The 27,886-nt window shown below is 40.8% G+C and overlaps 2 protein-coding genes across 3 annotated transcripts in view; both read right to left on the minus strand.

The window, feature by feature from the left end:
* Positions 1-218: 218 nt before the first annotated feature.
* On the minus strand, positions 219-8,790 carry LOC307044036 (uncharacterized protein). Its single transcript, XM_079689055.1, has 2 exons — positions 8,286-8,790; positions 219-1,613 (listed from the first exon to the last, which is right to left on the minus strand). The coding sequence occupies exons 1-2, from the start codon at positions 8,533-8,535 to the stop codon at positions 568-570; spliced, it is 1,296 nt and encodes a 431-aa protein (XP_079545181.1). The 5' UTR covers positions 8,536-8,790; the 3' UTR covers positions 219-567.
* A 9,216-nt stretch (positions 8,791-18,006) lies between these two features.
* LOC307044029 (uncharacterized protein) overlaps positions 18,007-27,886 on the minus strand; it is a 29,113-nt gene continuing 19,233 nt past the window's right edge. For both annotated transcript variants that reach the window (XM_079689048.1, XM_079689047.1), the window contains exon 2: positions 18,007-20,373. In XM_079689048.1, the coding sequence (XP_079545174.1) occupies positions 19,421-20,373 (953 nt within the window). In that variant the 3' untranslated portion in view covers positions 18,007-19,420. The remainder of the gene's footprint in view (positions 20,374-27,886) is intronic.

Here is a 27,886-nt window from a genome sequence, read left to right on the forward strand (position 1 = left end):
GGATGGCAGCCTTCAATCCTAGCAGTCGCAGGTGACCCAAAAAACGTTGTCTCCCGTAACTCGTAGTTCTTCTCATCTCCGTAGAAACACAAACGGTTCCACCGGCTTCCATGGTCCCTCCTGGGTCCATAACCTGTTAACGATGCCATGATCTTAGGGCAGGAATACCGTGAACATAGTTTAACGTGACAGAGGAATAAATACACACATACACCGTCGGCTTTGCTTCAACCGGAAGTGACACGTTTTATTGCGCATGTCCCTTTTATCACGGGAATACAGGAAGTGATTAGTATAAGAGTATTAAATAAGCCAATTAATATATTACATTTCATAATTAATCAAGAACAATATATCAAATCATCCTATATCTCTATATGGAAAATTGAAGCCCATAATCCAAAACAAAATGGTTCATCAACAGTCAGTGGTTAACATATACATCAGAAAATCATATTGTCAACTTATATTGATAAAGATGGAGATCATTTAAGTCTTATATGAATGTTGTGCAACAATGTTAATCCAGTCGGACAGATTTTTCTCATGAGTGAACTGTCATAAGACTTATTCATTGTCCTCTCCATCAGCTTCTATTTCCATGTGTTCAGCTGAGCTGCTGATTGGAGGCTCTGCCTCTCCGTTATCCTCAGTTTGAATTTCATTAAGCTGTGAAGACTGACGACCAACACAATTGTGTCTTTTTAAATCACTACACCATTTAAATCTTTTATCACAAACATTGCAGCTGTATATTTCCTCTCCTGTGTGGACTCTCATGTGTGTCTTTAAATTTCCACTCAATGCAAAAGATTTGGTACAAACTGAGCAGCTAAAGGGTTTCTCTCCTGTGTGGACTCTCATGTGTGTCTTTAAATGTCCACTCCATGAAAAACCTTTCTCACAAACTGAGCAGCTAAAGGGTTTCTCTCCTGTGTGGATTCTCATGTGTGCCTTTATATGTCCACTCTGTGAAAAAGCTCTCTCACAAACTGAGCAGTTGAATGGTTTCTCTCCTGTGTGGATTCTCATGTGTTCCTTTACATTTCTGTTGTGTGCGAAAGGTTTCTTACAGACTGAGCAGATGAATGGTTTCTTTCCAGCACTATCTTGTCGATCACTGACAGATTCTTGTCTATTTTCCAGTGAGTTTGAGCCTGAAGCAGGTTCTTTGGTCTCCTTCCAATCAGCACAGTGTTCAGTGTCAGGTTCAGAAGAGTCTCCAGTTTCCGTTTCAGAAGAGTCTCCAGTGTCGTCCTCAGTCTTTGGTTGTAAACTGCTCTCTGGATCTGAGTTCCTGGCTGGTTCTGGTCCTCGACAGTCATCTCCATCAGCTTCTGTTTCCATGTGTTCAGTTTGTCTTTGGTGAGGCTGTGAGGACTGAGGTTTCTCCTTATCATCTTCACTCTTCACAGGGTCAGGAGTGAAAGTGGACTTGGTGATATCAGCCTCCTCCAGCTCCTGAAGCTGCTCTCCGTCCTGACTGATCCTGGGTTCCTCCTGTTCCTGCTTAATGTGTGGGGGGGGCTCTGGGTCCTCCTGGTCCAGACTGGTGCTCCACTCCTGCTGGTCAGGGAGAAGCTCTTCTTTAACCACCACCACCAGCTGGACGTCTGCAGGAAACGGGAAACACACAGTCAAAGAAAACTGTTAAAGAGCAACTTCCAGGTTAAAGACACCTGTGAATAAATGTGTAGGAAAATGATGAATACACTAGATTTTCAAAAAAATATAAAGAAATATACACTACAGTGACATCTGGCGTCGTTTTTGTAAGAAATGTTCACTTCCGCATAAAAAAGCCTCCGCACGTGACCTCCCGCGTGTGACGTAACACGGGGGAAACAAGGGGGAGAGCGGCCGGTGTAACGTATTAATAAACATGGATCCCAATGCTAGTTTCGAACACAACACAGACAGGGGGAAACAAACAAACACAAAGGAGACGGCTGGAGCAGTACAGCCACCACAACGTTACCTAATGCAACTCCACACTACGTCTTACGGTGCCGTGTACCGGAGGGGAGAGAGAGAGAGCAGCGAAGGGGGGGGGGGGGGGGGGAGAGAGAGAAGTAATACGGTTTCCTGATAAAGCTGTGGAGAGTATGTGCTGCAGGGAGGTGGATGCACAACGCACCCAGGAACGAACGCTAGATCCGGTCCTTTTTACTGTGGCATCGATGACCTGACAGGCTGGTATTTGTGCAACCTGCACAAACACAATACTGCACCATGATTACAAATGATGAAATACAATGTAAAACTACCGAAAAATACCAGCTCACTAAAACACAACCGCTCAACTCAACACAACTAATAACTATACCCGCGTTCAGAGAGTGGAGATGTTTCCCCTTTGTTATGTAATATGACGCGTTTGACGTAAGACCTTAAAAAAAAGCCGTTTTTAAGAGCAGAGCTCAAAATTGCTCCTTTCCCTCTGAATTCCTGCCCTTACGTCTCGTAAAACATATCAAATCCTACATTTACTTTTTTAAATTGTAATTTTCAAGCAAGTTTAAGCATAAATGTAGAAGGAAAAAAAACCCTGCAAGATGCTCTTTAAGTTTTAGCAATTAAAAATCTAATCACCATTACATTTGGAGACATCTTGCAGCCCTAATTAATGCATTTGTTTTTATACTTTCATATTATCTTTCTTAGTTCCACCTATTTTGTATTTTTGTTGGCTCAATTCACCATGTAGCCCAGCCCCTTTCCACTTCCAGTTAAAGATGAAAAAGGGTTTTTTCTTCTGGTTTAGCACTAGCTGCAATGTAAACAATTAATTGTATTTGGGATTGTTCACAGATACACTACGCCTACAGAATATAATTTAAATACTCTGTTACAAATTAAAATCCTGCATTCAAACCTTATTTAAGTAAAAGTATGCAAGTATCATCAGAACATTTTACGGCACCTTCTTATGTCATAGTAATGATGGTGCAGTAAAATGTTCCCTGTCAGTGTTTAATTTATGATGTTTCTTTTATTTATTATTTTGTATGTTGCATTTTACTGCTGTACGTGTTCAAAGTTGCGCTTGTATAAATGATTATAGATGAGGGAAGCTGCTAAATGTTAAAATATGTGTTTTTTATACACAGTACCAGTCAAATGTTTGGACACACCTTCTCATTCAATGTTTTTTGTTTATTTGAATTTGTTTCTACTTTGTAGATTAATACTGAAGACATCAAAACTATGAAAGAATACTTATGGAATTATCTAGTTAACAAAAAAGTGTTTAAAAATCAAGAATCTAATTTATTTTTTTTATTATTCAAAGTAGTCTCCTTTTGCCTTGATGACAGCTCTGCTCTCTCTTGGCTTCTCTCAGTCAGCTTCATGAGGTAGACACCTGGAATGGTTTTCAATTAACAGGTGTGCCTAGTCAAGAGTCAATGTGTGGAATGAATTGCCTTCTTAATGTGTTTGAGACCATCAGTTGTGTTGTGCAGAGGTAGGGTTAGTGCACAGTGGAAAGCCCAATTTGACTGCTGTTGTAATCCCTATCATGGCAAGAACAACTCAACCCAGTAAAGAGAAACGGCCGTCCATCATCACTTCAGTGTTAATTTTGGCAGCTATCTTTGATTTAGTCTTTAGACGAAAATGGTTATTAGTTTTAGTCACATTTTAGTCCTTTTTATCTTTCATAGTTTTAATCTAGTTTTAGTCGATGAAAAATCATTGCATTTTAGTCAACTTTGAGTCAAAATGTTTTCTCTCCTTAAACTAATTCAGTTAGGCAAATACAGTCATCTGAAATTGGAATCAAGGTGACAGTATCAAGTGTTGAAATTAGTAAAGCAACATTTTACTCTCTTAACACTCTACTTGTGTAATATCTAGGGCAGATCTCTGTCTGCCGCTGCAGCGTCTGTTAGGTCCCACCCCCCGCACACAGAGAGACTCAGAAACGTAAGATGCATTTCGACAGACAAGACCCTGCATTTTGAATGTCCGATAGTCCACAATTAACACCTTAGTCTCGTCTCCTAGAGGATTTGAGGTCCACCCCCACTTAATATCACATGGACAGGTTCCTAAATACATTTTTAAAATGTTTTAAATAGTAACCCAGGTCCATATGTTTATGTGTGGGTAGTAGATTTAAACCATAGGGATGTCACTATGGGCAGCAACGCTGTACATATTGGTAAATAAATCCAGGAAAATGGCATTAAAAAAAACTGCTAGTGGTAAATGCTGTCAGCCCAACGATGATTTGGACTTTATGACCCCAAAAACCCAAGCCACAGCTTTGCTATCATTGCAGTTTAGTGGTGTTTATATCCTACATTGGATTTTTAAGCATTTAATTCTTCACCGAAAACACAGTGGCGACTCGTCATTAGGGGCAGGTGGGGCCCAGCTAGTGTCAGCAGATTACAAATAATGATTAAAAGAAAATGCAAAAAATAAATAACAAAATATATAAAATATATTTTAAGATCATGTTTAATCATCTGATTCGTCTCATTGCTGTTTTAGTCTGTGTTCTTCTAATTAGTGTCTACAGTGTGTGCCTATTGAGGTGATTAGAGCCATGTGGGACAAAACCCGATCATGCCCCTCCCTCTCCCTGTCTAAGTGAACGGTGACTATAAAAACTACATTGACAAAAAAATAATGACCATAGGCGCAGAGAGCTGCCATCCCCACCATACTTCGTCTCACATAATTCAGAGCTGATTGGCTGTAAGTACGTCTGCCGCGAAAAGTGTGGTGTGTGAAGAGGAGGAGAGAGACGCGTCCTAAAACCCGGAAGTAAGCTGCGCATGGCTTCCCTCCTCAAAAAAGCAATGAGATTTCTCCATAGGAGAAAATAGCTCAAAATAAGATCTGTGGGAAACGTAGCTGTTTGATAAATGCACGTTTTGTTCAGCCGGATAATATCCACATGTCTACCCTACTTTTATAATTTTCTAATCATAAATCTATCGATTAGATTTATGATAGACTTTTGAAACTACAAGAAGATAAGGAGGGCTTTTACAAAAAAGTAATAGAGATTTTTGTCCAGAAGGGTAGGCAAATGGACTTCATCTTCAAGTCAAGGTAAGACCACCATTTTATTGAAAATGGGATCTTAATAAGAGAGAACAATTCAATATTTAAATGATAGAATTACATTTTTTGGGTATCCTTCTGTTGAACTGTGTTTTTAAAATTAATCGAAGCATCAGACAAAAAAAGCTTTTGAAAATAATATTATATTTTGATTTAGGTTGAAATATAATATGTGTAAACCTGAAGAGTCAGTGCCAGTGCCTCACCAGCCATGAACCTCACTGCAGAAGCTTATATATAGACATCTACGTTTTTTGTGCCCCACCACTTTTGTACATATAAAAACGCCATTGCGAACACGGGAGGGGGCTTGGCTGTCTACAAATAAAGATGGCTCATTTTAATTCTCCCCAAATATATTGAGGCTGAACCCAGGGCTCGACATTAAGGGCCGCCCGATGTCCCGGGGCCATCTATTATTTAGCTCGGGCAATGAAGCCTCACCTGCTGGTTGCCTGATCGGGCAATCTATTATGCCAGTATCATGCAGCTCGCGGATCCAGTAATGAGTGACCCGACAGTCAAACTAAACATATCTATAACTAGTTTAGGTAGTTTGAGAGGTAATTAAAATAGCTACGTGTGATATTCTAACTTGAAGTGTGTGTTTTGTCCGCACACCGCTGCATGTGATCATGCAGAGCTGCGTGTCGACTCGTCAGCAGCAGCTGATCTCTCTCTCCCGTCAGATTAGACTTCACTCGCGTTTATGTCCATATCGATCAGATCCAGCTAGTTCTAGCTAATGATATGACTACCTGCTTATTAAAAGACACCTAAACAATAAGTGTCGCTATGCAACCGGGTGAGGCCACAAAGTATAGCGCAGCATTATGCATTTGTTTACATGCCCACCGGAACCCCGAGGCATTACCAACAGATCAACGCACAATCAACCCAGACAGGACATCTCTTTTTCCACATTACGTGTTAGATATTAGAATTGACTATTCTTGTCTGTAACATACTCTTCTTGTCTGTCACATAAGTGGCGCAACTGAAGCGGTATTGCGCTAAAGGGAAATTATTTTGACCGAAGAGATTTAGATTTGCCGGCTAACGGGAACTCCGACGTCACCATGTTGTGTGCTTCGCGGATGTGCTCAGCTCCTCTCGACTGCTGCTCGGGTCTGCTCGGTCAGCTTCCAGATGAGGAAGCATTCATTCGACCAACTTACAGTAGATAACATTACAAACATTTTTAACAGAGGCCATAATAGTGTAAATAATGTTTGTTTTGGCAGTTATAACCGAATGTAATGTTTTCTACTTTTTTACATCTGGGAAGGCATTTGCCTTCATCAGATGGAAAGTGTCTTGACCAACAACTTAAGTATTTCTTATAGCTAGGCAGGGCATGCAAGCGAGCAAACAAGAGCAAACAAACAAGTGAAATGAAGAATACAATTGAAATTGTACAATATAATATTGTGGTGGTTCATCTTATAATTCAGTCTAGAGAATGCACCAGACAGCATCTACAGTAAGACCTGGAAAAATCTAAATGTTCTAGGGGGGAGGCCCCCCAAACCCTTCGTGCCATTTCGTCCGCGTGCATTTTTCAGGGCAATCTCTATTGGGCTCAGGGCCATCTGTAAATTAGCTTAGATGGCCCACAGGCCCATATCCCAAAATCCTTAATGTCATGCACTGGAACCTGAACTTTGAATTCTGACCTCCCATCATATTCTTGGCGATCTTGTTAAAATCGTGAATGCAGAATTAAAAATACTATGTAACTGGTTTGCAGTTAATAAATTATCTCTTAATGTGGCCAAAACAAATTACATGAGTAGAAATGACTGCATTATACAGATTTGCAATACAGAGATAGAAAAAGTTGGTGCATGTACATTTTTAGGACTGCTTGTTGACGAGAAACTCAATTGGAAGCACCATATCAATTATATACAGACTAAACTGTCAAAAACAACAGGTATTTTGTATCATAGTGTAGCGACCCTGATAGGATGCTGAGGGTGTCACTCAGGTATCCCCTGTCTCTCTGCCAATCATAGAGCTGTACCGGGATGCTGGTTGAGGTGCGGGCCTGTGGTTGGGGGAGCAGACGGGGGAGGGCGGGAAGTTGTGACGTAGACAGGGATATAAATGGGTGTGTGTGTGAAAGTTAGAGTCAGAGAGTGTGAGGTTGAACCTGCAAGCTATATCTGTACCTGTGATCATCCAAGAAAATAAGAGTTATTAAAGCCTAATAACTGGAAGCGTGTTTCCGACTCCATCTGTGAACGTTACAATACTAAGAACATTCTTGAATAAAAGATACTCTTTATAACAGTCTATTTCTCCCTTACCTTTACTACTGCTCCGAAATATGGGGAAACAAACACGTAGCCTACTCAACAAATCTACAAAAAATAATAACATCCCAAAAGTATTACGAATAGTCTGTGGTGTTGGTAAATATGAACACACAACTCCCATATTTAAAAATACTCAATCTATTCAAATGTGTTGAGATAGTACAGCTTAAAACATTACTGATTATGCACAACATTTTCCATAACAAAATGCCTAATAACATTCAAAAGCAGTTCCAAACCACAGCGTGAACATATGAATGTAAAAAAAGTCACTTGAAAATAAGTGTTCACAATGTTTATATGCAATTATGCATATATTATTATTATTATTATTATTATTAATTTGCAAAGTACATGTGTACCTATGTATATATTTATATATAGTATTTTAATTTCCAAAAAAAGATAGTTGAAACTTGACCCTATATCTAGTTTTCATATATATATATATATATATATATATATATATATATATGCATTTATTGATTTCCTGCCTTAACTTTTATTTAATTATTTCTCCTGTTTTCTTTATTTCTTTGTACTCCTTCATTTCTATACATTGTTGACGCAATAATTCCGCTGTATTAGGATGAATACATCCCGCTTCTACTAATTTTGTTCATCTTTGTGTGTATGAATTAAACTTTTTTTGTTTTTCGGATGAATACAAAAATTAATAAAATACTTTCAGCTTGGGGGCCCCTAGTGGCCGCGGGGGCCCTATGCCCCCGCATAGCCGCCTATAGGAAGAAACGGCCCTGGTACTTTTACTTCAGGAGGATCTACTACCTGCAGCAAGTGCTGATAAAGGGTCTTAATTCTTAAAGCCATAATAAAGTGTTACTGAAGAGTTTAAAGTGTTAATTGAGAGTAAAGGGAACAGACCTGCTCTGTGTATCCGAAGCTGAGGCTGTAAAACAGCGTCCAGTAGTTTCTGGAGTCTCTCGTTCTCCTCTTTGGAAAGAGACAGCTCCTCCTCGAGCTCTGCCATCGTTTTTTCAAACAGAGCAAATATCTCTTCAGCAGCAGCAGTGAGTCGCTGCTTCTTCAACGACAGCAGCATTTGGACTTTACTCATGTTTACTAGATCACCTTTTCCTGCAAACTCCGTTAAACACACCGTTTCTCTCTCCATCAAACTCTCAATCTGACTCGTGTTGCTAACGTGTTTCCAGCTAGCATGCTAAGCTAGCTCCTATAGTCCGAGGTAAACGCTCCAGAAAAAAGAGCACAGAGTCTATTCGGAGGTTTATCCAGACACACAGATGATGGGCCAGTAGTGCTGGAGCTCACACACACTTTATCAGGAACACAGAGAGAGAGAGAGAGAACCGTAGCGACGAGACTCCACATTGATCCAGCTTCTTCGTCTTCTTCTTCTTCTCTCAGTTTTTTTCTTCTTCTCTCGTTTTTTGGCGGATTGCAAACAACTTTAAGGTGTATACCTCCACCTACTGTACATGAGTGTGAATCATCATATCATTCCATCTCTTAACTCATGGACGTATATCTATGATCTAATCAAAACATAATCTAATGCATTTTTAAAAATCTACATAAAATAAATAAAACAAAACAATCATCCATGATTTATTCTAACCTAATTTTAGATTATTTTTCCTACCCCAGTTTCTCTCAGAAAGGTAAACAGTGCCTTTCTGGTAGCTCTTACTCCCTCTCCTTCTGTTCCCAGAATACCTATCACATTCGACTCCCTCTCTGCCTCTATAACTTTATCCTTTAGTTTTTCTCTTTCAGCTTTATAGATGTCTCAATGTAACAATATATGTTCCACATTTTCTTTAACTCCACAGTTCCTACACTTGTCACTGTCACCTTTCCCCAGCGTACCATTCAATACTGTTTGATTTATTCTGAGTCTAGTCATCATGATTTCCTCCCTTCTGTTTCTTTCTTTATAAATATGAATTGTGATTGTCTTTTGAATTTTATGATACTCTTTGCCTTTCTGGTCTTTCTCCCACCTTTTCCGCCAGATCTCCATCCCTTTTTTGTAATGACTGCTTTTCCTTCTCCTTTACCAAGTTGAACTGGTAAAGTTATTTCCTTTTGTAGTACACTTTTTTGCTAATTTATCAGCACACTCGTTCCCTTTCACCCCCTCATGTGCAGGCATCCAGCAGATCTGCAGATCTATACCGCCTCTGTGAATTCTTAACAGGCTATGATTAAGTTCTATGAGAATGTCTTCTGACAGTTGTTTTTGACTGTATGCTTTTTAATATGGACAATGAATCTGTGCATATCACCACCCTATCTGGTCTGACCTCTTCAACTCACTGTAATCCTATTATTACTGCCAGCATTTCTGATGTGTACACTGATAATTGATCAGACGCTCTTTTTGAGATCAATATTTTAAAGTCTGGGATATATATAGCAACTCAAACATACTCTTCCTTGTTTTTTAGAACCATCTTTGTATATTTGTAGGTAATACTTTTCGTTCAGGTACATACTGGTTTTAACTCCCACTTCATTTATTTGCCACTCTTTTTTCCTTTCTATGATACTCAAAACTCAGTTAGCTTCTGGGGAAAGCCATGGAGGAACACTGCTAAATGGGGTTGCTTTGGCAAACGTGATGGTCTCCACTCCATATGCCCTCGTTCTCTCCTTGCTCGTCCAGCCAGAGACGTGCACACATAGGCCCAATCCCAAACCTCTCCCTCGACCCTACCCCTCCGTGACGGAGTGAACTCCGTCTGTAGCCACACTCACAGCTCAACGAGGCTCCCTCCTGTCAGATGGAGGGTGTAAATACAGCGGCAAGCTTTGGGACGGCCTCCCCTCTCTCCGGCAGAAACAGGAAATGCCGTAACTGTATGTAACTGTTAAGCTTGGGTGCACATGAATCGCGTATGAACAATAAGTAAATCAGACTCGGTATTCTCTTCAGCATGTCTCCGGTAAGTTTATTCACAGACTGACAACAGTCAACGTAGTGACGTCACATTAGGACGTACCTTCATACAAGAACAGAATAACAGTGCGACTGCTACCGTAGTACACAGACTAAGGGCGTCATCAAATAATAATACTTAACACCCCCACTCGCTCTTAGCTTACTGGGTTACCTGAGAACAAAACAAAATAAGGCTTCTTTTTCTTTTACCTTAACTATGTTAACCCTTTGCCCTTCTAGGTGCCAAACATATCCTGAGCAAACCTCTTTAGCTTTATTTTGGTGGCTGGTTTTGTCATCACATCAGCGATCATTTGCTCAGTAGGACAGTATTCCAAAATTACCTTTCCACTATTTACAGTCTCCCTTATGAAATGGTACTTAATATCAATGTGCTTGCACCTTTGCCTGTTTACTGGGTTTCTGGCTAGTGCTATAGTACCTTGGTTGTCTTCGTACACCTTTGTTTGTGCATATTTGTATTTGTCTATACCTCTGAGTAATTGTTCTAAGTATATGTATTCCTGTATGGCTGATGCTAAGGCCATGTACTCTGCCTCGCAGGTAGATAGTGCAACCGTAGGTTGTTTCCTTGCCTTCCATGAGATCAAGGAGCTTCCTTCACTGAGACTGGCACAATATCCTGATGTACTACGTCTGTCTGTTACGTCTGATGCCCAGTCAGCATCACTGTACACTCTCAGACCTAGTCTATCTGTGTCATTTCTCTTAAAGCATAACCCCTGTTCTGCTGTACCTTTAAGGTATCTGAACACATGTTTTACTGTGTTCCAGTGCTCTTCAGTTGGTTCAGCAAAGTGCTGAGATAGTTTACTGACCACAAAACATATATCTGGTCGAGTGCATGTGGACAAGTAGATTAAACTTCCTACTGCCTCCCTGTACTTTCTTGGCTCTTTAATGTTTTCAGCGTCTGCTGTGTATTCTAGTTTTGGCTCACATGGTGTGTCTCTGGACTTGCAATCCTGCATTTCAAATCTCTCCAGTATTTTGCTCACATATCTCTTTTGAGACATTTTGACTTGACCTTCTGTTTTCTCAAAATCTATACCTAAGAAATATTTCAACTTTCCCAGGTTTTTCATTTTGAACCTTTCAGTGAGCATCCCCTTTACACTTCCCAATACACCCTCGTTGCTGGCTGCTATAATGAGATCGTCAACCCATATTATTAGGATTACCTTTTCGCTGTGCTTTTCTCTTGTATACACACAGTGATCAGCGGGGTTTTGTACAAAACCATTTTCAGTCAAACATGTATGTAACATAGCATTCCAGTTTCTGCCTGACTGCTTTAAACCATAGAGAGATTTGTGCAACTTGCATACTAACTCTTCACCTGTTTTTGACTGTTTCTCATAACCTTCTGGTTGTGTCATATATATTTCACAATCAATGGGTGCATGTAAATAGGCTGTTTTAACATCCATTTGGTGTAAGATTAAGTTCTCCTGTGCTGCCTTTTGCATGAGTACTCTTACACTTGTCATATCAGCTGTGGGTGAGAATGTCTCATCATAGTCGATTCCTGGTTTCTGACTGTAGCCTTTAGCTACAAATCGCGCCTTGTACTTGTCTGACCCATCAATGTCACTCTTGAGTGCGTAGACCCATCTACCCCCCACTGCCCGTTGGCCTGGTGGCAATTGGGTGAGGTTGAAGGTCTCGTTCTCCTCCAGTGATCTCATCTCCTCGTTCATGGCATTTTTCCACTGCCTTGATTTGGGTGACGCTATGGCGTCCTGGAAGGTTTGAGGAATGTCGCATACTGCTCTGTAACAAAAATCCATGCATGTTTGCAGTTTGTCCTCCGTATCGTCAGTCTCAAACTCCTGTAGGTGAGCTGGTCTCCTCCTGGTTCTGGGTGGGTTTTTTTCTGTTTGGAGTCTCGGTGACTTTACCCGGCTGTGTACGTTCAGTCTGTTCAGGTAAAGTCCCAGAAGCACCACTTTGAGTATCTTGACCTGGCACATTTCCAACATCACATTCATCAACAACATTTTCATCGCTGTCCTTGACCCTGGGATGTACATCACTATCACCATATTCATTGTATGACTCTGGTGTTTGTGTTTCCTTTTCTTTATCCCCCTTTGTTGTGAATTTTACCAATATGTGCTTTTGGACCCTCTCTGTGTCTGGATAATACACCAGGTAAGCTGGGCTATTTTTATCATAGCCTATGAAAACACCTTGCTCACACCTAGGGTCGAGCTTTCCCTTCTCTTGTTTGTAAGCAAAACACACTGACCCAAATTTCTGAAGTTTGGATATATTTGGTTCTTTGCCTGTGAACAGCTCGTATGGCGTTTTCTTTGTGCGCCTACTGTAACACCTGTTCCTTACATAAGCTGCTGTCTGTATGGCGTAGTTCCATAGTTTATTTGGTAACTTGCTTTCTATCAGTAAGCATCTGCCCATATCATAGAGAGTTCGCCAACCTCTCTCTGCTGTACCATTTTGGTGGGGTGAATAGGGTGCAGACGTCTCGTGTCTAATCCTATTTTTGGTTAACAGTGCCTGGAAGTCTCGGCTTGTAAACTCAGTGCCGTTATCTGAACGGATACACTTAACTTCTCCGTAAGGTGCTATGTCTGCTAAGAACCTTTCTGTGGCCTGCACTGTATCACTCTTGGACCTTAGAAAATACACAAAAATAGTACCAGAGTAGTCGTCTGTAAAAGACTGTGTATATCTGTGCCCTTCTATGCTTGGTGTTGACATGGGACCGGCTAAGTCTGTGTGGACTAGTTCTAAGGGCATCTTAGCCTTTTTGTCTGGCTCCCTATTTCTCGTTTGGGTGAACTTGCCCTGTGTACACACTTCACACAACTGAGCTGGTTTGACTGCACTTCCTCTTATCTCCATGCCTTTCACTACACCTTGTAAATGTTGTACATCTTCGTAATTGCAATGACCCAAAATTTCATGCCAAGTTTGCATGTCGTGACACCCTTTACATTGGTCAACATTCCCCTCAACAGTTGGTAAGTAATACAAATTTACACTTTCATGGATGTCAAACCTGCTGCCGTCTTTGGTAACCATGTGACTGTCCCCTTTCTTGAAGGTGATTGTCGCCCCTCCGTTTGTTGCTCTTGCCACCGAAAAGATGTCATGTGGGTATGAGGGCATGTACAGTGCATCCCGTAGCTGTGCTCTGTGTTGTCGTCCGGCGTCGTCTAATAGACATATCACCGCCGTTCCTCTTCTCTGTGCTGTTCCATTGCACTTGGTCCCGTCAGCTAACTCCACTGAATGAGACTCGGGCTGGAATGAATCGTCGAAGCTTTTAAACTTTCCGATGTCGTTCACGATGTGGGATGTCGCTCCTGCGTCCACCATGATGCCTTTCATCTTCACGTTGTCTGGTGGTTTCCCGCTCTTTGTGTGCTTGGCCTTGAAGAGATGGTCTTGGTCGCCATTCTGTTCCTCTGCGACTTTTCTGGCACCATCTTCTCCCCCCTTTTTCTTACAGAGTGATTCATCGTGTGTATTCCTTTTGCAGTAACCGCACCACACTTTTCGAAAACATTTTCTTGATATGTGTCCTTTTATTCCACACTTGTAGCACGTCACATTGGCATCTTCATCTCTTCTGTTGCTAGCGTGCGTCTTGGTGCCTCGGCCTTGCCTTGCACATGTTTTCATCACATTATCTGTGGATTCTGCTGTGTTCATTTTCTCCGACTCTTCATAGACCCTTAATCTTCTTCTAAAGTCTGTGAACGTAACGTTATCTTCGTTCTGTGTTACATGGACGGCGAATGGCTTGAAGGAGTCTGGTCAGTCCATCACTCATGGTCTCGCCTGCATCTCTCAGGGCTGTAATCACGTTCTCGGCCCTTATCATGTAGTCGGTAACACTCTCGTTGTCTGCCATGTGCAGCCTCGTTAACGACGTGTATAAGTTTATTATCCTCGGCTTGCTTTTCCCTGAATAATGTTCTTTCAGTATTTTCAGAGCCTTCCTGCCGTCATCTGCGGCCTCATGTCTTATTAGCGACAGGCTCTTATCATCTATCAGCCTTATTAGCTCAGCATAGCAATCAGCATTCTTCCTTCTATCTGCATCTAGCTGTTCTTGATCAGCATCGGTGGGCTCATGTAAGATAGTCTCTTTTAGCCTCAGAGTATGTAAGCAGCCTAGGAATCTTGTTTCCCAAAGGTCATACTTATCTTCACATCCTTTGAATAAGAGCTGCGGTGCCAGGAGACCTGTTGCTCTGCTTGCCATTTTTGCGCGCCAACTTTACCGCGAGGGCTACTAGCTTGCTAATATACTTCACTTGCTAAGCTAGCTTGTTAGCTTAATTGGCTAACGCGTAATACGTCGCGTAACACTTCTTCCGATAATCTAACTCACTTATCTCCAAGTCGGTTTGTGTCCAACTCTGCCTGGGCCCATAACCTGTTAAGCTTGGGTGCACATGAATCGCGTATGAACAATAAGTAAATCAGACTCGGTATTCTCTTCAGCATGTCTCCGGTAAGTTTATTCACAGATTGACAACAGTCAACGTAGTGACGTCACATTAGGACGTACCTTCATACAAGAACAGAATAACAGTGCGACTGCTACCGTAGTACACAGACTAAGGGCGTCATCAAATAATAATACTTAACAGTAACAATGGCTTCAAATCAGCATCTCCTAGACAAAACATTTAAATTAATAACTCAAATAAAACTCCAAACATATTTCATTGTGTTACTTTTTTGTAAAGATCTTTTAGTTTTAAACCTGATGTTTGCTGGAACTACTATGTCTTATATGTCTTAAATGATATGATGAATTGGAAATGGGGGACCCTGATGTAAACAAGACGAAAGTCTTTCTCTGGTCTGCATCCCCTTAACAATTGTATGTTTTGAGCTGTACTGTACTGTACCCAATATACAAGCTGTTAATAAACTTTTCAATCAATCAATCAATCAATCACTTGTAAACAGCGTGTTTCCTGACGGACACACACAGCGTGATTCCGGTCAGGTAGAGACCGGTCTCAAGTCAGCACCGCTGCAGACTCGCTGTTTGAGGGCTTGATAGCCCACTCCCCCTCCACACAGCTCCACACAGCTCCACACTCGTTGGTTTGGAACAGCCCTCAATATGGCGGACCCTCCGTGTGAACGCGCAAACGGAGGGGTAGGGTGTAGGGGTAGGGTATAGGGGGCGGTTTGGGAATGGGCCATAGAATCTAGGTAGTGCTTGAGCATATGCCCGTTTTGCCCTCTGGACAGCAATGTGCCCTTTTGAAAGTTCGTTTTTTAGTTTATTTTTTTATTTTTTACAGTGTACTGTATGTGGCTCATGGTAACATCGATCAATTCTGGATTAAAAGCTTCTAATATATACAACACCGCCCCAAATGCGTGTTGTAATTTTGTCAGACATCCCCACACGTGCCCCGCGGCACTCCCGTACATGCCCTGGCTGCAGCCCCTCCCTTCCCTGCTCTCAACGTGAACGCGCAGCGCGCAGAGCAGACAGTCAGTCACTCAGTCAGACAGGCCACGGTGGGTGTGTGGTGCAGCAGCACGCAGCAACACGATTAAAAGTGCCCTAGTGACGACCAAGTAAGTAACCACCAGGTAACAAATACAACGAGTGTATTGTTTAATCCCCTAAATCAGATGCCAAACTAAACTATAACTTCACTTATTTTCTTGCATCCATCCATTTAGTCTCGTTGTGCACTTTTGCTCACAATGCCATGCAATGCGAGGCGTTGTGAGCTTGTAGATGGCTGTCTTATATTATTTGACAATTTAGCCAATGTTTGACCAGTTTTTATAGTAGTTTGTTGATTACCTTTGATGCAGAAATGCAATTTTTTCATTTCATTTGATTTATTTCTGAGGTATGAAAAAGGTTTTAAAAGTCACTTGTTAATAAAGTATTTAGTCAATCAATCAATGCTCACTCAAGTCATTATTTAGTCAGTTATTTATTTCATAGACACTAAAGCATGCATGCACAATGTGGCACTGCAATCTTTGTTTGTTCTGTTGTTGCTTATTTAAATTGTTACAATAATTTACCAGTTTCGTCCCCCCCCTAGCTTCAGATTGGATTATTTTAACATTCATTTATTATTCTAAATGACTTAGGAGTCATTTAGAATAATAAAAATAAATGTTAAAATATTTAATTTTTTGATAATAAATCAGTAAAATCAGGTAAAAATAAGAATTAAATAAGAATCCTAATCTAACCCTAACCCTAAAACCGAAATAAAGTAACCAAAAACCGAAAAGAAACTAACAAAATCCGCCATTATCCGGCAAATTTTCATGCACAATTTCGGTGCACGCGCGCTTCGCGTCGCGCGGGCGACCGCCACGACGACTCAGAAGGCGCCCTTTTTTTTCTCTTGAGCACCTGCCCCTATAAATGTCTGTGCACGCCACTGCTTCCAGCCAAACCCACGCTCCTGGAACTTTGTATATTCCCAGTAATCCTGCAGTATTCTGTTTGTGATATTTTCCTCTCCACTTCCTTGTAGCCTGACCCAGTGTGAATTTACTCCAGGTGGAACTAAAGTCTGATTTAAGACTTGATTATATTTCACATCATTCATCCACATCTGTAAAGTAACTAAAGGTATTAAATACAAGTAGTGGAGTAAAAGTACACCATGTACCTCTGAACTGTAGAGGAGTAGAAGTATGAAATAGCATAACATTGAAATACTCAAGTAAAGTACAAGTACTTATAAATGATACTTTAGTACAGTACTTGAGTAAATCTACTTAGTTACTTCCCACCTCTGATTATGTTCATTATTGACACAAAGGTGCTGAGGAGGCTTGGCTGTGTGACGGACGCACAGTTTGAGGATGTGTTCAACAAGGTGAGAACTTCTATTTTAATGTTTGATGTGCCTCAGCAGCAGAGGTGGAAGAAATACTCAGATGTTGTACATGAGTAAAAGTACCAGAGTGTATGAATACTCTGTTACAAGTAAAAGTATTTCATTCAAAATGTTACTCAAGTAAAAGTCTAAAAATACACCAAAGTTCCAAAAGTAAAAAAAAAAGTATCTTATAGGTTTGATTGTATTCATTTAATTTGTCTAATGTTTTCGTTTATTTTTCCGTGAGGGATCATTATTGTCTTACCTCCTCGTGTCCCTTGCATTGTTATATTATGCCTTTACGTATGGGATTAGTTTTGTTTCATAAAGATAAAGCAACACTTCCTCAGAATCAAGCAAAACTAAGAGTTTAAAAAAAAAAACTGAATCAAGCAAAATGCATTTAATTTCAAAAATAAAATTATAAGTTGCAAACAAATCATTTGTGTAATTATGTAAACTATAAGTATTTTTTCTTTGTTTTAACATAGGTTTTTGTTTGCAGTTCTCTTTGCTTCTTTCTCAATGATTAGACTTTTGCTCTCGCTGCAGCTCTCTCGTTTGCGCTCCTACATTTTTGGTTTTCAATTCTGACACAAACGTCCCAGGTGGGCGGGACTTTCAGCGGTGCGTCCCCATTGGCTACTCAGTTTTTGAGTGACAGCCCACTACACCACAGATCATACAGTGCAACTCATGCAGCAAACTCCGGAGTCCACTCGGCCACGTTAGTGTTGGTGTCTCCTGGGGAGTTTCATGAACATATCGGACTTATCTTATGGATTGCTGTACATTATACTTGTGTTGTGTAGTTTATACTTTATTCCAACTTTAAATATTTTAATAACTGAACACAGTGCTGCTGTAAAATAATAAGACATGTTACATTTCAAAAGAATATATTGCTATGTTTAGGACAAACAATTAAAGACTGCTTTAATTTAACAAATTCTTCAATATAAAAGTGGCAGATTTGCTTTATTAAACAGACCAGACCTAGGCTGCATACCAACACAATTAGGAACATGCTCACATCTTGCTATGTTGGTCTGAAGAGCTGAAGCAGATACACAATGGATACAAACTGTGTTGTCTCATTCTATATCCTGTGAGAAAATGACATACATTTAGCATTGAAAAATCGACATACTATTCCTAGCCTGAGGAAGATCTGAATAATCAACAGGTTTGAATGGAATCTCTAACATTTTCATGTAGAAAAAAATAGTCATTTTACAAATTACATTTATTGAAATTTGAAACAGAAGATGAAGTCTCAAAGAATGCTTTAAATAAAAGAACATTAAACTAAAAGGTGGTTAATATTAAAAATCTATGAAATGCATATGTAAAGACATGAATGAAATGACAGAGCCAGTGATAACAGCAACGCCCAGCGTGGATGAAGATGGTGCAGGTCTTTCTTCATGCCCCCTCTCCTAGGATCTAATGCTGTCCCCTCAGAGGAAGTGGGAAAACGGGATAAGACTGTGGACACCACGCTGTCTCAATGATCCACACTTTTAAGATAGGAACATTAATGATTTAGGAAATGACAAATAGGAAGTTAAAAAATAAAACATAGCTCAGGGGCAGTCATGGACGGTAGGTTTTCCTACAAAGTTAACTCAGCCTCCATTGATTTTCATATCAAATTAGCATGCTAATAAAATAAGCTATCATGGCTTATACTTGCATATCTAAACAGAATCATGAAAGCCTGTTGGTAGAGTCAGGCACACAAGTCCGTTTGAGTGTGTGTGCCGGTGTCTGAATGCTCACTCACTGCTAGCTATGTGGCTAACTGTCCCTGCTACTTAGCTTGCATTGTTATGGATCTAAAGGTAGCTGTAGGAGCCACATTTGAAGTATCTTTCTGTGTTTGTTACGATACATGTTTTTTGAGGCACCACGTTTGTGGTTATATCCGGTTGCTTTTACCTGCGTACTTTGTAATAGATGGAGGTGGAGTGAGCTGGAGAAGGACAATTTTAGTTGACTGCACGCACGCAAGCGTAAAGGAATATAGGCCTACGCATATGGATATGGAATGTTTTGCTTTGGAAATAAAAGGTCAAACGCATACTGCTGGAAAGACTGAGTTTTTTGCGCGTCCACAATGTTTTTCTCTTGTTTAGTCCCTCGCGGCACTTTGTTTGGATGGGCCAATGGGGACGCACCGCTGAAAGTCCCGCCTACCTGGGACGTTTCTGTCAGAATTGAAAACCATATTCATTGTCCTCTCCATCAGCTTCTGTTTCCATGTGTTCAGCTGAGCTGCTGATTGGAGGCTCTGCCTCTCCGTTATCCTCAGTTTTAATTTCTTTAAGCTGTGAGGACTGATGACCAACACACTTGTGTGTTTTGAAATGATTACGCCATTTAAATATTTTGTCACAAACTTTGCAGCTGTATGGTTTCTCTCCTGTGTGGACTCTCATGTGTGCCTTTACACTTCCACTCTGTGAAAAAGCTTTCTTACAGACTAAGCAGCTGAATGGTTTCTCTCCTGTGTGGATTCTCATGTGTGCCTTTAAATGTCCACTCAATGCAAAATATTTGGTACAAACTGAGCAGCTAAATGGTTTCTCTCCTGTGTGGATTCTCATGTGTCGATTTAAATTTCCACTCTGTGAAAAAGCTTTCTTACACACAGAGCAGCCAAATGGTTTCTTTTCAGCACTACGTCGTGAATCACTGACAGATTCTTGTCTATTTTGCAGTGAGTTTGAGCCTGACGCAGGTTCTCTGGTCTCCTTCCAATCAGCACTGTCTTCAGTGTCAGGTTCAGAAGAGTCTCCAGTGTCATCCTCAGTCTTTGGTTGTAAACTGCTCTCTGGATCTGAGTTCCTGGCTGGTTCTGGTCCTCGACAGTCATCTCCATCAGCTTCTGTTTCCATGTGTTCAGTTTGTCTTTGATGAGGCTGTGAGGACTGAGGTTTCTCTTTATCATCTTCACTCTTCACAGGGTCAGGAGTGAAAGTGGACTTGGTGGTATCAGCCTCCTCCAGCTCCTGAAGCTGCTCTCCCTCCTGACTGATCCTGAGTTCCTCCTGTTCCTGCTTAATGTGTGGGGGGGACTCTGGGTGCTCCTGCTCCAGACTGGTGGTCCACTCCTGCTGGTCAGGGAGAAGCTCTTTTTTAACCACCACCAGCAGCTGGACATCTGCAGGAAACAGGAAACACACAGTCAGAAAACACTGTTTAGTGTTAGCATTTAAAAATCTAATCACCATTACAATGGGAGACATTTTGCAGCCCTAATTAATGCCTTTGTTTCTATACTTTCATATTATCTTTCTGATGGGGCTTTCCAACGCGATTCCAGGGCCGGTTCGGAGCTAGAGCCTGAAAGGTACAGTCTTTTCCTGTTCACACCGCAGCGGAGCCGGCTCTAAGCTCCGAATCCCGGTGCTTTTCAAGAAGCAAGAACCGCTTACTACGGAGGCGGGTGCAGGGGCGGGATCAACCTCAGCAATAACAGTTTATGGCGAGTACGGCAAATGAAATTTGTAACAAGCAGTAGCGCTGACCAAAGTGACTAGAACCCAACCACACTTATTAAAAAAAGCACACTTTATAAAGTCAGGCATACTAACCAGGCTTAGTGTGATTCTGTTTATTTGTACCCTACTTTGACCATCTGTTCACTATCATTGATCATTGTGGAGAGCAGGCAGACGTTTTGTTTTGTATTATAGCAGGTATCGGATGGAATCAATACATGGGCTGCACAGGTTGTCATGACTCATGTCCGAAATTTCAGAAGTAGATAGTCTTGAGAAGTAGATATTTAATTTAATCTGGCTTTGTATGATTAAAAGCAACACGATCATCGACTCAACGCCGTTGGGGAGAAAATCAGCGACGTAAACAGTGAGGTCATGACGCAGCAGCACCAGTCGGGTTCTCGGTGGTGTGAACAAAACGGGGGCTGAAAAAAAAAACCGGTTCCCAACCAGAAAAGCTCTAGCACGGAGCTAGAACGGGAACTGCGTTGGTGTGAAAGGGGCATTTGTCCCACCTGTTGTGTATTTTTGTTGGCTCAAATCACCTTATGTAGCACAACCCTTTCCACTTCCAGTTAAAAGTGAAAAAGGGGTTTTTCTTCTGGTTTAGCACTAGCTGCAATGTAAACAAATAATTGTATTCGGGATCTTTCACAGATACACTGCGCCTAGTGGCCTATAGAATGGTAATACTCGGTTACAAATTAAATTCTGCATTTAAACCTTATTTCAGTAAAAGTATGCAAGTATTAACAGAAAAATGAACAGGACCTTCTTATGTAAAAGTAATGACACTGCAATAAAATGTTCCGTGTCAGTGTTTGATTTATGATGTTTCTTGATTATTGTCAATGTTGCATTTTACTGCTGTACATGTTTAAGGTTGCACTTCTATAAATGATGATAGAAGAGGGAACTCGCAATCTGAATACACCCAAAATGTAATTTTTTATTATTTTCTTTTTAACATTTAGTCGATTTTCTTTAAATATAAATATATACATTTGACAATGAATAAATCATTTCAAAATACATTTATAGCGGGGAACATTAAAAAAGAAGAGAGATAAATAGTGGAACAATTGCAAAAGATAACGTTTCATATTTCATGGAGTTACATATTTTCCACATTTATTTTTAATATTACTTTTTGGTCAATATAATTTTATGATAATTCACTTATTAGTTAATTGTAAAAAGGGTTAACAAAGGGTTTAAAGTGTTAATCAGAATACCTTCATCAGTCCCAGAGAGGGGAAATGTACGTTGTTACAGCAGAAAAAGAGCCAGCTTAATGTTATATATGTTACATGAATTAGAAAGTATTGAAGTAAATGATTTAATACAAAATATAATAAAAAGTTGCACAATTTACAAAATACACATCCTGTAACAGTTTTAGGATTTATCAGCCAGGTATATATATATTGCACAAATATTAGGGCTGCTCGATTATGGAAAAAATCATTATCACGATTATTTTTGGTCAATATTGATATCACGATTATTAAATACGATTATTCATTGACTTTGAAAACATCCATTTATTGAACTTTTAAAAAATCATTAATAATAATTTGAACAGTATGTTTTTAAGAGTTGATTACTTTAAGTATAATTCAACTGAAAAACCAATTAAAAAAATAAAATAAATTATACATTTAAATAAACAATATAAAAATAATAAATAACAATAAAGATCCACACATATTTTGGAGTGCACTTCCACAACCTACTAAACATATATAAATACCGTTTTCGACTCTCTTTCTGGTTGTTCTGTAGCCCCATCCACAAGTAATGTTACCACATCAGGTACAGGCCCGGTTCCAGAACAAAATGACTCGGGGTGCATCTGAGATTAGAGAGGGTGCAGTGGTAAAGTGCTATTTTTGGGGGAGTGGACCTAACACCATCTAGGGGGGTCCTCACCTCCTCTAGGAGGGTCCTCACCTCCTCTAAGGGGGTCCGGGGGCATGCTCCCCCGGGAAGATTTTTTTTTAAATATTGAAGTTAAAAGCATCAATCTGGTGCACTTTAAGAGATCCATGGATCTATGTGCTCTTTGCTTGATTCATGCCTTCCCAGTCCCTTATCACGTACAAGAGCATGGCGCCAGTTGTAGTAGCCAGTTGCATACATGCCAACCTTTCCAAATCCAAAAGAGGTAGGTTTGCGCGCGGCAAATGTGCACGCCCAAATTAGGTAATCAGAAGAAATGGAACCCCAGTAATTATATGTATAAACCATGTATTTAACATATATTGCATAATTTTATGAATTTTTCAGAGAAAGTGGTAGTTTGGTAAATAGTGACATCAACGACATGTCTGGTCTGTAAAATGCCAGAAAAGTAAAAGAATGGGAGATAAATATCCCAAAGTCTCCACATGTTATTATATTTGTAATGTGTTTCTGGTCCTCTTTCAGTTGAGACAGTGTAGATGAAGGATGTGTCAGGATGTAGAACTCTTGTGTGAACATTGGATAAAGCCAGGTTCATATTCTTGTTTCATGTTGTTGACATATTAGAGTCAAAGGTTTGCATAGAGCAAAATATCTTTGTGTTGCGCCATAAATCAGAAAATACTGCATTAAAAAAGTAATTTCCTGCATTTTTCTACTGATAAAGTGTGATATAAATAATGAACAGGCTTTCAGATTGCTGTAATTCACTAAACAGAGACATTAACTACATGTTTGGTGTTGAAAATGTCAGTAAAAGTGAAAGAATGGGAGATAAATATCCCCAAATCTCAAAATGGTATTATATTATATTTTGTGTGTGTTTGTGGTCCTCTTTGTGGTCCTCTTTCAGTTGAGACATTGTAGGATCCTTCCGGAAAAGACCAAACACTGGATGTCTTTCGAGACACTGATATTAACGGGAAAATCCTGCAGGACTCAAATGCCTCGTCGGGGGTAACGCTGCCTTACCCCCGGTCTGCACGTTGTTTCTCTTTCAGAAACACAGAGGACTGTTTGTATGATGCGATCACACACACGGTGCAAACGGTGTCCGCCAAAAGTCGAGTCCAGTGTCTATGGAGTGTCATTTTTATTTGTTATAGTTTGGGAAGATTGAAAATCGGTAGGGAAAGCCAGCTAAGTCCGTAGGCGGTAGAAACATGTCAGAAGCGGTACCGCAAATCGGTAGGGTTGGCAGGTATGCAGTTGTGGTGAAGGCATCTGACTTACTTGAACCGAAATGTCTACATGCATAGCAGAAGATGGCATCTTTTTTACATGAATATTCCAGCCAATCTCTATTTTGAAACCATGAGCTGCAAAATGAGCGCCTTACCCCACTGTACAGGCGAGTTGGGTACTTTTTAAAATATACCTGGGCAGGCTCTGTTTTGCCGAGGTCCTCTGGCACTTGCGGGCCGCTGTGGGGTGGCAGTGTTTGGGGCAATGAAGACGGCTGCGGCATTAGTGTCTACGACAGAAGCCGCGGGTAACGTAATGTCCCCATGATCTGAACTGTTATTACCTGCAGTAGATGCAGCGTTACGGCTGGCGATAAGGGCTGGTTGTTTTAACCATTTTCTGATGTCCATCATTGACTGCTGTTTAAGCACTTTGCAAATGACGAACGCGCAGCGGCACAGGTCACGCATACCTGACATGATAACGTTAAATTGACCAAATAAATGCAGCAGACAACGTTATTTAACCACAATTACAATTTATTTTATTTCAACTAAATTCTTCTTATTATTATATTATATATTATAATATTTTTCACTTTTCATTTATTTATTTATTTCACTTTTCATTTTTCAAATGAAAAACGACGCATAACGACGATAACGACTCAACTGAGGGTGCAATGCACCCTTATGCACCCCCGTAGAACCGGGCCTGGTCAGGTATGTTATGTGTATACCTTAATCTTCCTCCAGAAGAACCGTTAGGCCTTTTGCAGCATTCCTGTATGCCCCACCTGTGTTGCTCTGTACTACTGTATTTTTGCAGTAAATACTTGTTTTTTGTTTGTTTTTTACAGTTCTGTAAGTTCACATTATTTACAATTTGTTCAGTTCATTACCTTTTTACCGCGGGCGGGGGCATGAACGCAACATCTGCAAGAAACAGCGTCTGAGGGCTTCTTAACATTTAACAAACTATGAATGTGTCATACCCACCTAACGGGAAGAAACTCAGCTAACTGACGATACGATTCGTACCAAAACAAAAACACAAGTCTCACAAGAAGCCTCTCAATTAGCCCTGAGCAAAAAATGCTAACACACTTTTACATTAGATTACATTACATTGCATTTAGCTGACGCTTTCATCCAAAGCGACTTACAATAAGTGCATTCGACCAGGAAGATACAACCTTGAAGACAACAGAATCATATAAGTACATCAGGTTTCATAGAGCCAAACATTTCAAGTGCTACTCAACTGGCTTTAGATAAGCCAGCCCTTTATTAGTATATAAGTGCTCTGTTAGCAGTTATTTGTTAGAAATGATATCGCTCGAAGTGGAGTCTAAAGAGATGAGTTTTCAGTCTGCGCCGGAAGATGTGTAAGCTATCTGCTGTACTGATGTCAATGGGGAGCTCATTCCACCATTTTGGAGCCAGGATAGCAAACCCATGTGTTTTTGCTGATGGGAACTTGGGTCCCCCCTCGCAGTGCGGGTGCAGCGAGCTGTTTTGCCGATGCGGAGTGCACGTGCTGGGGTGTACGGTTTAACCATGTCCTGGATGTAGGAAGGGCCAGATCCATTCGGAGCATGATACGCAAGTACCAGTGTCTTGAAGTGGATTCTAGCAGTTACCGGAAGCCAGTGAAGGGAGCGGAGGAGCGGCGTGGTGTGGGAGAATTTTGGGAGGTTGAAGACCAGACGAGCCGCTGCATTCTGGATGAGCTGCAGAGGTCGGATGGCACATGCAGGTAGACCAGCCAGGAGGGAGTTGCTAGCACAGAACTCTCGGTAGAAATTAGGGGTACACCGAATGGGAAATTCTTGGCCGAAACCGATACCGAAAATAGGAAACAGTTGGCCGAAAACCGAATGCCGAAAATGATTAATAGAAATATATATATATATATATATATATATATATTAGGGCCGGGACTCGATTAAAAAAATGTATCTAATTAATTAGAGGTTTTGTAATTAATTAATCGAAATTAATCGCATTTTTAATCACATAAATATTTGACCTGAGAACAGTGAGAAGATGTCAATAAAGTGTGCCGTCACACAGAGGTAATTTGAATTGCTTACCGAGGTCCAATGATCCTCAGTCAGGGCAACACATTCGGCTTTCTCCAATAAATTCTCTTTATCTTCCTTTTCATTGTCATAAAGCTGCTGGATTCTTTTTGTCACTGTCTTTCTGCATGGCAGCTCATATGTTGTGTCAGACGATGCAATCTGTAGTACCTTTTGCAGCCCCTTATCTTCTACCACTCCAAGTGGTCTTAGTTATCCTGGCCCTGAAACCAGTCATCTGGTTGAGTGTGGGTTGGGTGTGGGTCATACTTGTCAACCCTCCCGATTTTCGTGGGAGACTCCCGATTTCATTGCCCTCTCCCGGTTTCCTCCCGGGGTCATATTTCGCCCGATTTCTGACTAAATCAGATTTACACACGACTGTTTCCACTCTGACTTTAATACAGCTACACCATTGTTTGGTTTCCATGGTAACACGTCTCTTTAGTAGCGCGCGCAACTCAAAAGTCTGAGAGGGTGAGACAGATATTCACAGAAAACAGAACAAGAATCGACAACTACTCTACTCTCTGCTCACTCCTTTCCTGTAAAATACAGGTCCAGTCCACACATATGCTCCATCAAGGACGGTGCTACAGGCCGCAAGGCAGTGCACTTACAACTACAATAAGCATGTTAATGTTAATCTAACAGCTCCGACGATCCACTAGCAGCCCCCCAATTTTGCATTTTGAAATGCTCCCGATTTCTGAGGGCAAGTATGGTGTGGGTCCTTGTACTCGGAGTCGGGCTAACGGCCACGCTAGCTTCCACGCTAGCTGCTATATTTTTTGCATTGAGGTGATACTTGAGGCTTGATGTGCTGCGGTGATATGCGAATTCCTTTTTGCATAATTTGCATACAACCGTGCTCTTGTCGACGCTTCCATCCGTCCGTTTTTTAAAACAAAATGTCCCATCCACGGGGCCAACCAAAGCGGTCTCATCAGCTTCTTCGTTCATGTTTGACTATTGTTCACTGTGGTTTGTTGTTGTCTGAAGTCATGAACGTTAGTTGGTGCTCCAGTATAATCGGTACGCCTGAAACTCATCCAGTGAGAAACGTTCCGCAGGGCAAAAATAAGTGCGATTAAAATGCATTAATTTTTTTAACGCGTTAATGTTTGTGTAATTAATTAATCTTAATTAACGCGTTAAAGTCCCGGCCCTAAGGTAGTACTTACATGCAAAACATATAGCAGTTAGCGTGGAAGCTAGCGTGGACGTTAGCCCGACTCCGAGTACACGAACCCACACCATAGTTGCCCTCAAAAATAGTGGATCACCGGAGCTGTTAGATTAACATTAACATGCTTATTGTAGTTTTAAGTGCACTGCCTTGCGGCCTGTAGCACCGTCCTTGATGGAGCATATGTGTGGACTGGACCTGCATTTTACAGGAAAGGAGTGAGCAGAGAGTGGAGTAGTTGTCGATTCTTTTATCTGTTTTCTGTGAATATCTGCCTCACCCTCTCAGACTTTGAGTTGCGCGCACTACTAAAGAGACGTGTTACCATGGAAACCAAACAATGGTGCAGCTGTATTAAAGTCAGAGTGGAAACAGTCGTGTGTAAATCTGATTTTGTCAGAAATTGGGAGAAATGCAGGAGAAATATGACCCCGGGAGGAAACTGGCAGAGGGCAATGAAATCGGGAGTCTCCCGCGAAAATCGGGAGGGTTGACAAGTATGACCCACACCCAACCCACACTCAACCAGATGACTGGTTTCAGGGCCAGGATAACTAAGTCCACGTCTGAAAAAATAACCAGCTCACTGGATTGCACTCGACTGTAGACCACTTGGAGTGGTAGAAGATAAGGAGCTGCAAAAGGTACTACAGATTGCATTGTCTGACACAACATATTAGCTGCCATGCAGAAAGACAGGGACAAAAAGAATCCAGCAGCTTTATGACAATGAAAAGGAAGATAAAGA

This window comes from Notothenia rossii (genome assembly GCF_949606895.1).
Source record: "Notothenia rossii genome assembly, chromosome: 6".
NCBI classification, from domain to species: Eukaryota; Metazoa; Chordata; class Actinopteri; order Perciformes; family Nototheniidae; genus Notothenia; species Notothenia rossii.

Bases quoted from the DNA above. Each gene is read 5' to 3' on its own strand.
- LOC307044036 (XM_079689055.1), bottom strand. From the start codon at position 8,535: ATGGAGAGAGAAACGGTGTGTTTAACGGAGTTTGCAGGAAAAGGTGAT. The intron at 1,614-8,285 runs GTCTGTTCCCTT...CGTTTCCTGCAG, and splicing joins GCTTCGGATACACAGAGCAG to ACGTCCAGCTGGTGGTGGTG.